General features: G+C 37.7%; 1 protein-coding gene across 1 annotated transcript in view; it reads right to left on the bottom strand.

The window, feature by feature from the left end:
• Positions 1-3414: 3414 nt before the first annotated feature.
• NECAB1 (N-terminal EF-hand calcium binding protein 1) overlaps positions 3415-15764 on the bottom strand; it is a gene marked incomplete at its 5' end in the record, with an annotated part of 33245 nt that continues 20895 nt past the window's right edge. The window contains 9 exon segments of the mRNA XM_066316005.1: positions 3415-3641; positions 4654-4731; positions 6749-6864; positions 8331-8383; positions 12467-12544; positions 13325-13437; positions 15188-15233; positions 15236-15271; positions 15274-15322. Of these exon segments, the coding sequence (XP_066172102.1) occupies positions 3533-3641; positions 4654-4731; positions 6749-6864; positions 8331-8383; positions 12467-12544; positions 13325-13437; positions 15188-15233; positions 15236-15271; positions 15274-15322 (678 nt within the window).

Below are 15764 nucleotides of genomic sequence, written 5' to 3'. Positions count from 1 at the left end.
TTTATGGCTATTAATGCTGTAACTGCAGTTTCTCTAATGATTTGCAGTGAACTGCCAGAGATCCAAGGAAAATATTTTCTGAGTGGTCAGGACACGGAGGTTGTGCAGTGTTTAGTCTGGGGATCTGTAGTGATGGCAGATGGGCAGAGAAGTTTTCTCTTGTGAGAGTAATGGCTAAGAGTCTGTCAAGAGAAGAGAGTGCTGCCTTGTCTCTTGTGGGTGGAAAATATCCTGGGGGAGTTTTGTGTTAACACAAAAAGTTGTCCCTATGTCATTACTGCAATTGCCATTCATTAATGACTTACAGCTCCTCTGCAGACATGTAAAAATGTGTGTTCAGGTTCATACTTCTTTCTTTTGTAAAAGGAGGCCAAAGCAGCATTAAATAATGGTTGTTTATTAATGCAGTAATAAAACTTTTCATGAATATTTAGTCATACGTTCAAGACATACTTTTCTGTGACAGTTTGGACTGTCACAGAAATAAATAGTTTATCATAGTTGTCTTATTTCAGATTTTAAAATGCATCGTTTCACTGAACTAGTCACAAGAAGAAAAGGGTATAAATGCACAGTTTTCCAGATTTTAGAATTGATAAAGTGGAAAAGATCCCATTCATAATAACAAACATTACCACATCATAAATTCACCTCTACACTGCAATATGAATGTTAGTGTAATGAAAGACAATACTATATTAACATTACTTGGAACCACAGCTTCTAGTTGTTATTGAGGACCCACCATGATGCTGAAAGAGAGCAGAGTTTATTTATTTGTTAGCATAAATTGCATTTCTTTTTTCACCTCTGGTAAAAATTCTAAATAAAATACCTATAACACATATAATGAAACTTTTGTTTATATATGCAGCTAATACAGGTGAGAAGGGCTACTCAGAATACTGGGAGAGCTGAGTGTAAGTGGTTGGAAGGTAGCTTTATCACAAGAACTATATCTCCTTTTGGTAACATCCAAAGAAGCATTAACATGTCGTAGGTGCAGCTCCATATAATTAAGTTCCCAGATCCCGGAGAGCAAACCAAATAAATCCTCAGTCCTGTGCTGCTGCGTGTGTCAGTTTTCAAGACAAGCGCTATGTTCCCTGGGTGGTTGTGTTAGCTTTAATGACTTGCTTTCCTGGTGACATTATTCAAATCTGATGGGGTTTTTACACAACTCTAGGAATTAATAGCTTTTTGTCCTCAAAAGTAAGAGAACTGATGGATTTGTAAAATGTCATTCTCATAAAAAGTTCTGTAACCACCAGGTTATAGGCAGTGCTGGGGAGAAACCAATTAGTGTTTCTTCTCCACAATCTCTAGCCTTTGGCCTTTTGAAATGGAACCTTATACAGAGAGGAGCCACAAGATTTATGGAGAGAGATGGGAAGGAAGGAAAGGTACTGAGATTGTATCTAAGATGCCAAGTGCCCTTAGTAGAGGTGTGTTCTAGGCTATGTATGTTTCACACTACACAAATTCATTAGCAGACCTTATTTCTTATGTGTGTATCCATAAATGCTTCCATTATTGCTATTTTAATGAAAAATATTATTCATGAATAAAAATTTATGAGAAAATATTCAAGAGACCGACCTGAATTCAGACTATGAGCCTATTAATCTCTGAAACATCATTGGATTAATGCATTGCAGCCTTCAAAAATGCCAATTTAACTATTTATTTCATGGGTTATAGTGTTACAAGTGTTCAGTGGTTTCCCCTTAGCTTGTTTTCTTTGCCCAAAGGTTCTCTAGAGTCCTCAAGTCCAGATCTTCTATAAAAATGAGACATTCACTGAATGTGAACTGAGTGATTCACGCCATCCTGGTAGATTGGCTGAAGTTGAATGAATGGTTATAATTGCTTGTGGTTCCTCTTAACAGATGGTTAAATAATTTTCTTTAGGATAGTACTGGATCAAACACTACTGAACACTTGTCTTCCTGAATCATTCTTGGCCGCATAAATGCATCCTTACTAATTTTAGGTAGTTGGTAAAGATTTATGAGTTGTAAACTTTGAATGAATCAGATTCAGATTACAATTTGCAGTTGATTCAGTTCTTAGCTACCCAGATGTTTAAAAGAAGTTTGGAAGTTTCTCAGCTAGGGTAAATTTGTTTTTAGAATAGAGGCTATCTGTGTTCTAATTGCAGACAGGTTTAGGGTTTTTCCTTCTGATTTTACCGTGATATCTCTTCATGGTGTCTAAAACTCTTGTAAAGTGTACTGGTGGGATTGCAGCCATCATTTTTGACTTGAAGATCATGTTCTGTCTTTCAAACAGAAATATGATTTGTATAGATCATTGTGGGAGGCTCTTCCATGAAACAGAGTTCAAAGCATTGTGCAGATTTCTAAATTACAGGTAATGTATAAAATGGTACAAAGAACTGTGAATTCATTAATTCCCGTTGCCTCCCCCTCCCAACCCCAGCAAGGAGTGCACAGTGAGAAATGCTGTTTCTATGGTAACTGTCTGCCAGGACAGAGTGCTGCAGACTGAAATCCTTCTTAGCAGGCAGAGTAAATGCTTTAATTAGTACTTGGAATCCAATTTCAGACACTTCCATATTTAGCACTTAAAAATTATGTTTACATTTTATTTATGTTAATTGCACTTCACCTGTGAGTAAACTACACTGGAACACTGCTGGATCATGTGCAGTCTCTTGCACACAAAGAATTTTGGGAAAAGTCTTCACTGTTCCCTACAATCAAGTTTGTCTTAAATCCAGCAATATCCCACTAAGATATAAGATTTACAGAGATAAAGTTCATTAACTTCAGTCTCCTGATTCTGCAGGAATCCCTGGCATATAATTTTGTGTGCACATCAAGCTCATGCATGGAGTCTGAAGAGGTCTTGGCTGGTTTCTTTTAAGGACAAACCCTGGGTACAGGACTACATTTATTTTTCTACTAAGTGGAGTTTCATTATATTAAATTTAGTCTGTAATCAGACACATAGAAAATTAGAGCTTCATTGTAATAGATTTGTGTTCCCTAAAATAAAAAAATAAATTACTCTCCTCTCTGTAAATATGGGATTGATGCTTTCTTTGCTTCATCCTGCACCTGCGCTGTGTCTTTTAACTCTTATTTCTAGGAGAAAGATGTTACATGTTCACTAGTTTGTATTAAAAATAGTACTTTGGAATCTTTAACACCTTGCTTTTTTTTAACATAGCATGAAGCATGTACAAGTGTGTTAGTAAATTTCAATTATTAGTAATTAAGGCTCCCTTCAGGTAATGTAAGTAGGAATAAATTGAAGTCTTAATCAGAAAGCATTTTTTTTCCTTGAAAAGCTTAAATTAGGTCTATTTTACCATTGATACATAGTATTGTTTATTCTAGATATTTTCTTAAATAGTGTATGTTACTGTAACTTCACACTATCTAAAATAAAGCCATGTGAGTCTTCTCCTTGCTGATGCATTTTATATTTATGTGGTTAAAATAAAAATATTTGGAGTTTTTTTCTCCTCTATACTTTACCAAAGAAGATCTAAATAATAATGATATTATGAAATGGTCTTGCATATGGAACACACCAATAGAAAAAAAAAAAAAGTAACCAAGAAATTCACATTACTTCTTTGGAACACCTTGCTGTAATTCATTTTAAGGTGGCTAAATAATTGTAAAAAATAAAAATATAACAGGTTTTTAAACAGGCTTAATTTTTTAAAAATGAGCATTAGAAATCTCACAATTAATGCTGTGCAGAGATTCTGTGCTTCAAAACTTGCAGTGATAGTGGGAGAGGAGACCAGATATGCTCAGAAGTGCCTGCATGTTATATTAAACACAGGTTTTCTTCTGTGCAGCTCACTGTCAGTCTGATGCTCATCTCTTGGTTGTGACCCAGTCCAGGGTTGACATGTGTTACCAGTGTTCTTGAGTCTTTGTGGTAGGAAACTCAGTAAAACTGGGTTTGAAAGGAAAGCCACAAAGCTGCAAGAGACTTCTCCATCTCCCTAACAACAGGTTATCTCTACAGATTTAGGATCATAGAGTTGGTTTATTTGAGTGTTTTAACTAAATATAGATAAGGACAATCCTTTTGTCTCTACTTGATTCCTGAGTCATCTGGCTGCTGGAGGTTAGAATTCAGCTGGTAGAATGTTTAATAATTTCTGTTTTGAGCCTAAAAGAGACACTCTGAATGCCTGTCGGGTGGGCTCCTGTGATGTGGATTTTGGGAAGTTTTGGGAGAGCTCCCCATAAGTACTTGCATGCTGAAGTGTGCAGTGGGCTGGCACATCTGTTTCAATAATTGTCTTTTTGTTTGTTCTTTACTGTGGAACTGGTGATATTGCTGTCTTCCTGGTTTTCTGTCTCTGATGAACTAACATCCATCCAATGCGGTATCTTTATGTACTCACTTTCAGATCTTTTCTTTTTTGAATAATCACCATTTTCTTTCTGGCATTTTTATTTGTGTTTCAGTATATTCAAGTCTTTAGCAATGAAAGTATTGTTCTGAAGTATTAATTATGGTATATTTAGCAAAAGATCAGTTAGTAGCATTTAAAGTAATTTGTACCCAGTCTTTCTACACAATTGATTTCTAACCTTCAAAACTTTATGTATTACCAAAAAAAAAACCAAAAAAGAAAGCCACCAAAGTCCTGATACTTACCTATTCCAGGCATTACTGTTTTCCCAGAACTCATAAACAATGAAGTGGAAATTACTTGGGAGCTTCTGTATGGAAATACTAAAAATTTCACAGTAGAACTAATTTAATCAAATGAAACAAAGCTTTTGGACATATACATTTTATTCCTAACTGCTTATGAGTAGGAAAAAGTGCAGCGATTAAAAAAAAAAACAAAACCCATGAAACAAAAAAAGAAAGCCAACCCAAAACCAACCCAATTAATAAACTTAACAAATGAATGATCATAGTGATCCTATACTACAAATTATATGAGCTTTCAAAAATAAAACCCCTTATATATTTATAAATTAATATTTTTATGAAACTCATTTTTCATATTGCTCCAATAGTGTAATTTATCTAAACAAATGCTAAACAGAAAATCAATCAAACAGCTGTTCAGGGAAGATAATCTAATAAGTAGAAGTTTTCCTTTTGTATGAGAGATGCGTTGTGAATGAAGTGCCATAGAATTTAGGTGCTTTGAAAGCAAAGGGAGTAAATCAAGTATATGAATAATGGAGTATAAAGCCAGATAGGCTGATATCTGCTGCAGATATGCTTTTAAAATAATATTTTGCCTACTAGTTACTTGTTCTTAAGTTTTTCAAATACCAGTTTCTCAAGAGTGAAAAATGGCCCACAGAATATCTGTTGATCTTCTACACAAAATCATCCTGCTTATTATCCTGAGCATAAAAGCTCTATAATGAGTAGGGTAATTACACCCTTGGGTACTAAAATTAGTGTTTAGATAAAGAGCACAGAAAGTATATACACAGATCGTTCCTTGTGTCCAAGTGTGAGATTGCTAATCTCACTAATGATGTGCTTGAAGACTGGTCTCAGATTATGCTTCATAATGTAGTCAGCAATGTTTTATGATTTATTGGTTTTCTCCTGCTGAATGTGAAAGTGTATGGTAAAATGGCATAAATATCAAAAGCTGTTGGAAAAACAAGTCACTGTCAATTATAGCTACAGCAAAATCCATCCTTTAGGTGGCATTAGAGACTCACCAAATGCCTGTAAACTTGGGAAAGAAAGGAGCTTTCTGCCACCATTTTTTAACTTGCATTCTGAAGTCATGTAATCTCTCTTCCCTGGCAAGCCTGCAGTCACTACAGGGTTTTGCTGGATGTTCATTTCTGAGAGCAGGCCAGGAGGACTTCTCATTGAGGGTTTTTTCCATCTCTTGGCCAACAAGAGAATTTTATTTGCCTCATCAGTATGCCTTAAAAAGTGAACCACTGCAGAAAGATCACTCTTCTTCCAGCTTAATTTTTCTGGTCTATGTGAACACTACTGACACAATCCTAAATGTGATAATCTCATAGCAACAAGATTCATAAATGAGGGATGTGATAGGCAGTCTTTCAAGCCCTTGAATACATAGGAAGATTCTGTATTGTGTGCACATTACAAAAATATCTTTTTCATAATGGTCTGTGGTACGTATCTGTGTGATGGTAGATCTCTTCACTATGTTAAATTCAGAAATTAAGTACAGTGGTAAGCACTAAAAAATTTATTATTAACCCAGCTCTAATGTTTTATTAATTCTAAAAGGAGCAAAGCAGAAACACAGTTTCATTGAAAATTTTGCTTTTAATTTTTTCCATTTCTTTATTATGAAATATGATGAAATTATTAAAATTTTACAATGACAGCCTAAAAGGAAGATTCTGAAAGCTACCAAGCAGAGGACTGGCAAACAAATTGATAAGCTGCTCCTGTGCTAGGTGAGCACAAATGAAGGAAGGCAAATGAGTTTTCCAATAAAGAATGTCAGCCTAGGAGCTTGCAGAAGTCATGAATTGATGACCTGCAGGGCTAACAAGCCTGAAAAGATTGTTTAGCATCTTTGGGATGTACTTTCATTTTGTGATAGTACCTAAAATCTTCACAGTCTGACATCTCATTTTAGTTGTAGGTGTCTTTGAAAATCTCTGTCTTACCCACACACATAACCCAACAAGAAAGGTGTCATAGGTTGTCTCTTCATAAATAATCTGAGTTATTAAAGAAAAAAGGCTACATTTCTTCCTTCAGCTCAAGGACAATAACACTGTACTTACTGCAAGCAGCCACTTTAGCAGAAGCAGATTCCAGGTACTGCTTCAGGGCAAGACAGAATTCCTCCACTTTTTCTTCTATCACAGACATTTGATGCTGAATGATCATTATGTGCTGATACAAAACCATTTCAATATTGCTGCCACATCTTCCTCTGAATTCCTTGTACTTTAAACTCAGAAAAGTCTTGAAATAATACATGAAACAATACAAACCATAGTCATAAAAGAAAACTCACAAAAGTTCCCTTGAAGTTTGCAGTCTCTGTTTTAGTGATCTGGAGGGGAGAAAAGTAGAAATGCTCAAGCATCAAGGCTTTTATGTCTAGGCATGAGTGCCCACTTCAGACAGTTGTGCTAACTCTGGTGCAGAGTGTGTTTTCAGAAGAGGGCAAAGCAAAGGTTGATCTTTGAGATGTTCAGTAATAGTGTCAATGTATTTCCTTGGATGAATCTATATGCCAGCAGGTGTGAGGTTTGGGATAAGAGCACATCTGCACAATCTGCACTGGATGCATTGTTACTTTTGTTACAGTGCTTTCATAGTTTTTTACCTTTTAGAGCCCTGACCCTCACCTGAGTGAGATGCCTAAGATAACCTGGGTTAAGTGACCAATAGAGAAGGGGTTTTCCTTGCATAAATCTGCAGGAAAACAAACAGTCTTTATAAACAGGACTATGGAAACAGTCAGCAGTGCAGAAGACCTATTTATTCTCAATTAATATCATTTAGCTCTTTCAAGTATTTTATTTATTGAATAATCTATTGAAGCTTGTCAACTTTACTAATGGAATATTTAAGCAACACTATGGGCTTCTTAATGAGTACAACTTAATTTCTTGTACAGTTTTTTGACTTGTTTCTGCCTTGATTATGAATACTGTTATATCATTATGAATACTGTTATAAACAGTCTGTGTAGCAATACTGCATAATCTCATCTAAAAAAAATCTAATGCAATTCCTCTGATTAAATTATTTTTTCATGTGTATTTGATTTGCATTTTGTTAGGTTCAAATGAATGAATGTTAGGTTCATGAATTTAGACATGCTAGTATATCATGGGACATATATCTTGGGACATAAACTTGTTTTACAGTAAGTTTCTTTCTGGTCCCAATTTTGGATTTGTAGGTTGTGATAAGCACAAGATACTCTTTTGGTTTTCCTCATAAGATTTCCTGTGGCAGTTTTGGGAGGAAGAGAGGCTGTACAACAACGGTTAAAAACTGCATGCAGCATTTGGAGCAGAGAAGCTACCACTCCATAAACATTGCTGCCAAATTTGATAAATCTTATTAATGACACATTTTTCTTGTTATGTGTGTAAAGGTTTTGGCTCGTTCTATCTTTTGAAAACATAGCAAAAATTAATATAAAAATTTACCCCCTATATTCCAAGTTTTGTTCTGTTACTTTTTGCACGGTGTATTCTGCTAACTAAAATGAATTCTTATCACTGGAAAAAATGAGGATAAAGATTTTTTTTGATTATTTTTTACCAAAGGAGACCTGGTGTGGTCTCAATGCCTGGTGTTTAAAAGAAGATGTCAGAATCATTATCTTGGAAAGTACTTACAGACCTTGAATTTTCTTCCAAAACTTCCACTTCAAGTGGCTCAAGTTTTAGGTAGTTTGAGGCAATTCAAAAGAAAAGAGAAATTGTAAGAAGAGTCAATACAACAGCTGTATTCCACTCTTACATTTTTAACAAACTATTCCAACACATTCTGTTCTACCTCAAGAAGTTAAATCCCTTCTTTATTAGTTCTAAGGCAAACACAAGTGTTTACAGGATCTTGCATGCCTCAGTGGTTAAGTCCATCCCACGCTGTTTTGTAAGGTTTTATTTATAGTGCTTGGCAGGTGATTTTTCATTTTAATAAATCTGCTTGGTCTCAAATGTATGTTGGACTTAACTGAGACAGACATCCTCTTCACTTGTCACATGGACTGTGGAGATGAGCAAGAATTGTAATTCAAAATTAACTATCTGCTACTATTGTGCAATCATAAAACTTTACACAGAAGAAGCTTCCCCACAGGGGATCTGTGGTTGGTTGCAAGGGGCTGTTGTCTAGCAGTAAAAGAGATGTGCATGATGGTCCAAGTCAGGTTCCTGAACTGCTGCCCTTGCTGTGAGGTTGGGCTGGGCAGCAGCAAAGAGATGTCTGTGAGTATACCTGGTACACAAACTGGATGGGTGCTTCAGGAATCAGTGATTCACACAAACACTAACCAGTAGCACACACAAAATTATTCTTTACTTGCCAGGTACATGCAGTGCCACCTAACCCAGAGCCATTATGATATTCTGAAAAATGTCCATATGCCTGATTAAAAAAAAAAAAAAAAAAAAAAAAAAAAAAAAAAAAAGGCAGATCAATTTGCAATAAGCAGCTGGAGCAAAAACACACTCTGCTTCTCACTGAACACAGTTCTTATGCAACAAAGAGAAAAATTTCTTTCCACTCTCAGTGTGGGTGAGAGCAGCTGTTCTGCCAGCACAGGTGCTGTACTCACTGAAAAGCCAACAAGAGATGTGCAGGTAGAATTCAAATGAACAGAGGATCTCCACCAGCAGCAGGTGGCAGAGCAAGGCAGTATTCTGAAGCATTCAGAAACTGCTGTGTAGTTAAAGTCATGAAATGTGTGTAAAAAGAAAGACAGTCAGCTTTATTGTCAGTGCAGACACTTCAAATAAAAAAATGAGGGAAAAATGTGTATTTCTGAAGGGAAAGTTCACTTTCACTGCCATTTTTTTCTCGGGAAACATATGGAAACAGTGCCGAAAGGAATGACTCAAGGAAGTACTACAAAGCTTGTCTAAATGTAGCAAGATAATAATTGTTTTCTTTGTCATTATATATAAATGTAGAACTTAAGTGAAAATAGACAAATTTCAGGACTTATTCACGGTCAAATTCCCCTTTGACAGAACACAGCAGAAGACTTGGCACTAAATCAACCCTTCAGCAGGTAGCTTTCCAGGAGGAACACTGACTCATAATGTGCCAGCCCCATCTAGGAGTTAAAAATAGTCTCTGGTAGTTCTTCAGTGATGTTATGTCATCAGGCAGAGCGTGGCTGCACAGATGGGGTAGGAGTGCACAGCTGCCTGTGTGAGCACTGGCACACTTCCCATCCCTGTGGGAAGAGGGCTCCTGCACTGGGTGCCCTGAGCCTGATGGAAGTAGCTCATTGTGCAGAACAGAGGTCCTGCCAGCCCAGTACCACACAAACAAAAAAGGAAATAAAAAAGGCTTCAGCCTCAGAGCCAGGGCTTTAAAATGCCTTTGCAATCCTACCTCAGCTCTGCTGAGATGTGGTGGCTTCTGAAATGACCTTTTAGCACAATTGTGCAATCCTTTCTAATCTGTTTCCGGGCAAAGTCCAAAGAAAGGGGGCTTTTAGTAGCTGCTGAAAGGCAGCTGATATTTAATGTGAGATACAAAGTCAAGCAAATGCAAAATTAGGCAAATGTAGATATAGATAAGTTGTCTACTGGAAAAATTAGACTTATGTAATTGCTATGCTTTATTAATCAAGTTTTATGTTGACAAAGAGGTAATTATGCGACGTCTATGCCCTGCCACTGTTTCCCTTTGGCACCAAGCTCCTTTTTGGACTGAGATTCTCTGCCATTTGTCTGTAGGAAATTTGATAATTTTAAAACATCTTTGTTGTAAGTTTATTTACCACAAAATGTTTGGCTGCTTTCTGTAACATTTGCATTGCATTATTGCTGGATGCTAGGTTTATTTCCTTTTTTTAAGTAACATTCTTTTAAATGTTTTCTTCTGGCATCAGTCCATGTCAGGTGGCAACTGTGGTAGGGCAGTGAGCTGCTGTTTCCAAAGCAGAGCAGGGAGTAAAGCCAGACTTACCTTTCATGGTGGACTTTGACATTTCAAAATCCAATTTGTATCTATTCAAAAAAAGATCAAGTTGCTACAAAAATGTCATTAATGTGGCAACTGCTGTGTAATTGCCTTTCCCATGTAGAAATGACCTCTGGGGCGAAGCAGTTGGATAGAGGCTTGCGGGTATTCCTTGGCTGAGCTTACTGGACTGAACAGTCCAGGAGGAGCTGTGGAGCATGGCAAGGAGCAGAGTGAGAAGCTGACAGAAGTCATGGGCAGTGCCACAAGGAATGGCTGAATTTCACAGCTGGTTAAGGAGAAGTGATGCGAGAGACTGTCAGACTGCAAGGATGACCCAAGGGAATACTGGGCTCCTTTTGGAGCAAGGCCAGCAGTACTGGGGGTGGCCATATGCAGCTAATCAGTAATGAATCTGAGATAACAGAAATACCAAACTGGAACCAAAGGGGAAAAGTAATTAGGGGCAGTTTTTCATTTGGGAGGGAGGAACGGCAGAGAAAGTTGAATATACTTCTCTTGCTGAGCCCTGTGCCAAGTCACCACCATTTACTGATTTGGGCTTTTTTTTTAATCCCTTACTTAACTATTTTCTGTGCATGTAACTTGTTAGTGAACTCAAGTTGGACTAGTGGCTGAGTAACAGGAGACATTCTTGTGCCATACCCAAGGTCTGAGCCAGGGCCTGGGTGAGGGGTAGGGGTCTAACCACAAATACTAGATGACAAAATTCATGGAAGAATATCCCTATAGGCTAGAAAGAAAGAACAAGATCAGGCTGTTTCATGTCCATGTAAGTGCTGCCTGTTTGTGGGTGCTGGTGAAGAGACCCATGCCAATGTCTTTGGAGTACAGGCACAGTCTGACTGCTGGTGAGCACTGACCTGTGGAGAGGAACAGCATCAGCTGCTCTGGGACTGGAACTACTCCTGAGTCTGAGAACACTTCAACCCAAAACCTCACCTCCAGTGGACAAGGAGGAAAAACACCCTGACTCTCAAAATCCACTGAATTCAGCCACTCCCCTAGTGCCTATCTGAAATTGTCTGTCTGTCCTTCATTAGGGAAATTTAATGCAGAAAACAACTCAGGAATTTACAACCTTACTTTTTCCTCTGCTGCTCTTCCCCCAAAAAAACAGAAGTCATCACACACAGATTATAAGACTGCTTTTGAACACCAGGGTAGCAATCAAGTCTGAATAATAATCAAGAAGAATAAACAGTTTCTGTACTGGCTGATGTGGCCCAGGATTTTACAGGCATTGTTGGATCAGATGGGTCATTTGTCAGACTCTTGGAGGGCTCTGCTTTGGTATGGGAACCAGAGGTGGTTTTGGGGCTCTGGTGGCTGCTGCAGCTGGCTCCCAAGAGGGATTTGCATCAGATTTTGTTTGAAATGTACTAACAAGAAAAGCGGTTTAATCCCTGTAAATGAGTATTCTCTGATAGGAAAAACTTTCTTGACAAAACTTTCTGTCAAGCTTTCATGGAAAATTTTGAAGAGGAAGAGGAAAATATCAGATCCTAAAAGGAAAAGGTTGTAGCATGTTCCCCCAAACAAGTAAAACTAAATACATTAACATCTTCCAGTCACAGAATAATGCAGTTTTTCACATCTTTATTGAAAGTGGAATCTATGGTGATGAGAGGGGGAAAGGTAAGCATGGAAAAACAATGTCATGAAAAGGAAAGAGGAAGGTGGAAGAAAAATGGAGGAATTTAATGATTGTTAGCTCTCTTAGGTAATGTTGCAGCTGGAGCATTGAAAACATTTGCGTTTTGAGGATTGTTTTATGAAAATGAAAGAAGAAATAGGTGAAAAAGCCCACACACCTTCTTTTCTAGTCTATCAATTAGCTTCTGGAGTCTGTTTATCTGGATCACCCATTGGCTGTCTTCCTCAGTCCAACCTTTGGAAAAGATAAATGATAAACCTTTATAAAATGTTACTAAGTTGATGATATATAGTGTATTCCTGTTTTTTATTAAAAAAAATGTTACCCTGCAATTTATTTGTCTTCTGAAAGGTTGTGCTGCAACTAGTTCAATATTCATTTAGGAGAAACTGAAGGGAATCATTATTTCAGCTGGTAAAGCATGGTTTGACTCTATGAATGATTTTCTTCATGCCTTGATTCTGGGACATGCTACTGAGCACAGAGATATTGTCACTGCAGCCTCATGCTTAATGGCACTGCTTCCAAAGAATCCCATTTACCAGAGTACTCTATCATTTTCCAAAGTAGAAATGCTGCTGCAGATTATTCTTTGTATTATTTTAAATGAAATATTATTTTCTTTCAGGTTGGTGTTTCCCCTTTCTGTTTATTATTTATTTCCCTCAGCTGAGATGTGAGTCACAGCACAGCACTTGGTTGTTACAGCCTTCACCTTTTTTCATTCATAATCTGCAGGCAATAAAGATTATCTAAAAAATGTTGAATCAATCCAAAACCCACAATTTAACCTACAATTAAGTTTTTAGCTTTTATAATTTCAGATCTATGGATGTGTACTAATTTTCCTCAGTTTCCTAAGTTTCCAGTTAATACCTTCTATAGATTGTGTTCTGTCAGTAAAGTATCTGAGTTAGCCTAAATTAAATTCTTGAGAGGCAGATATGTATATATTTTTCTGTGTATGTGTGCATGCGTGTGTTTTAAATATCTTTAAAATGTGCAATACCATACCTCTGCTAGAATAAGGGTTATTTGATGACAGGCTGATGTTCCTCTGAAGCCTTTGAGCTAAGTGTTTTCCTGGCCACTGAACTGAGAGCACTTCTTGTTTTGTTGGATTTTTCCTGCACAGAAACACAGGAGACTTTTTAAGGAAAAATATGTGGCATAGCCCTTATCTCTCTGTTCTCAAAAAATGTGCTTCTATGTCCCCTTTTGAATTAAATAAAAAGAAATAACCTATTGAGAGCACTGAATTATTTTCTGGATTTTTGCTATAACTCATTAATTTTGATTAGGTCATTAGAGAAGTTAAAAAAAGAAGGGCGGGGAGGGGGTAAACTGGCGTAAACCTACATCTTTGAGGAAGACAAATCTCAAGGCCAGTATCTGTCCATGATGTGGTTCTGACCTGATCTAAGTAATCATTCACAGTTTCTTCCTTCACAGGAATTTTGTAGCATCACTGCAGAGTTACTGGCGTGAATAGAGATTCACAGACACTGTGCATGCTCAGTGCACCTTCTGACTTTCAAAACCTGCTGGATTCCTATAGTCAAGATGCTGGCACAAAACCACAGAGTATGACTCCTGTGCTTCAGGGATCTCAAACCCAACAGCAAAACAATCAAGAAGAAAACATTTCTCACAGAAAAAGAAAATGACATCTCCAACAGAAAGGTCTTAAGATCTTTTTTGTCTCCACAAAATACAAGTTTGTATTTTGCTTTCCCTATTATTGTCCTTAACAATAGCATACTGAGGAAAAAATTCCATATAGCCAAGTAACTTTTCAAAAATATTTTGATCCTTGATTCTACGAACCCTCATCACGGAGATCATTGTACTAAATTCAGCTAAACCTTTGGATGGCTAAAGGTTCCCGAGGTGACTGAGAGTTTAGAGCTAGATATTAACAAAAAATATGGCCATATATTTTAGGAAGAAGCTGTGACAAGCTGTAGCCTGGCTATTTCTTCTTATAACGTGGAGATCATTGTGCATGAAAAAAATTCATAAAGCTGAAAAAAAACCCCCAAAACAGTCAGTCATCTTAGTGATTTCAGAGCTCTTTATATTGCTGTGATTTGGCTTCTACCTTTGATATTAAACTGTCGAGGGGTTTAAAAAGAAGTCAGCACAACCTGGCATGTACCAAAATGATTGTCTGACAGACGGCCGAGCACAGGACCAGTGTTGGCATGCACCCCACACCCGCAGCAGGTGTTTCCATACAGGGAAATGTTTACGACTCACTCCTTGCATTTCTTATAATGTAAAGGACTCAGAAACCTCTTTGCTGTCCTGACAATTATTGGCTCAGTGCCAAAAAAGAAGCACATGTTGGACGTTGTCGCTGTTTGTCAAAGTTTGTACCTCTTTCTATTGGCAGTTTGCCAGCGGAACCATCCTCAGTGTTAGGTAGATAAGAGCACAAAGGAACTCAAGGGATTTTTAGGGCATCTCAGCAGAGTGTCAGGGGCCTCGGAGGCCTGTGCTCGGCTTTCTTTTTTGTTAATGTAACGTTTTGTTATTTTTCATTTATTATACCTTTTACTTTCACAAAACACACCTGAAGAGCAGTCTCACTAATTATTTTAAGCCCATCTGTATGGGCAGGACCCTCAGAGGTTTGATGCATTTATACGGGGCTCAAAACACTCTGGCCACGTGTTAAATTGTATCAGATGATATGAATTCAATTTCTGCAACACTACAATTAGTGGGTTCCTATAGGGAATAAAAAGAGTATCCTTATTTCTCCTGTTACTCCCTCGATGAGGTTTCCAGGTGAAATGTGAAGAGGTGGTGGAGGTTCATGGTGACCTGGCTCCTCAGCCCCTTCTCTGCACAGATGCAGAGGGGTTTGCTCACCTCTCCTGCCGGCTCTGCTCCTCTGTGATTTCCATGGCACACTCCCACAGCTCTGGAGGGATTGCAGCTGGCTCAGTGTCTCTTCAAAAGAAAGCCAGTCACAAACTGCTCCAAAGTGGAATCTTCCCGATAGTCCTAAGAATCACATGAAGAAAAACCAAACCAGAAAGGTCCGACTTTGCTTACTAAGTTAGAAATAAACATGGGAAGGTTCAGACTTCATTCAGAAAGGGAGCAGGTTGGATGTTTCCATGTTTATACATATAAACAAAATAGATAAAATAATTTTATCCAACCTTTATGGATGGATAAAAAGACCTCTGAATTTCCAGGTGTAGACACAGCTCCCACTCAAAAGGAGGCCCAAGTACACAGTGGCACAACACAGTTTCTACTCAAAACGACCCTTTTCTTTGCATCATTGACTCAAGCTGACGGCAGTGCCACATTACTTATGAAGTGTGGAAAAGCCAGAATAAGATTGACAGCTGCAGAACTGAATTTAAAGTTTCAATTCAGATCCACTCTTGTGAAGAGATGTTTCTCAATCCCACTGGCCTCTCTCAGATTGTGGGAA

This window comes from Sylvia atricapilla, chromosome 1 (assembly GCF_009819655.1).
Source record: "Sylvia atricapilla isolate bSylAtr1 chromosome 1, bSylAtr1.pri, whole genome shotgun sequence".
Classification (NCBI taxonomy): Eukaryota; Metazoa; Chordata; class Aves; order Passeriformes; family Sylviidae; genus Sylvia; species Sylvia atricapilla.
This window is presented reverse-complemented; position numbering and strand designations above follow the sequence as displayed.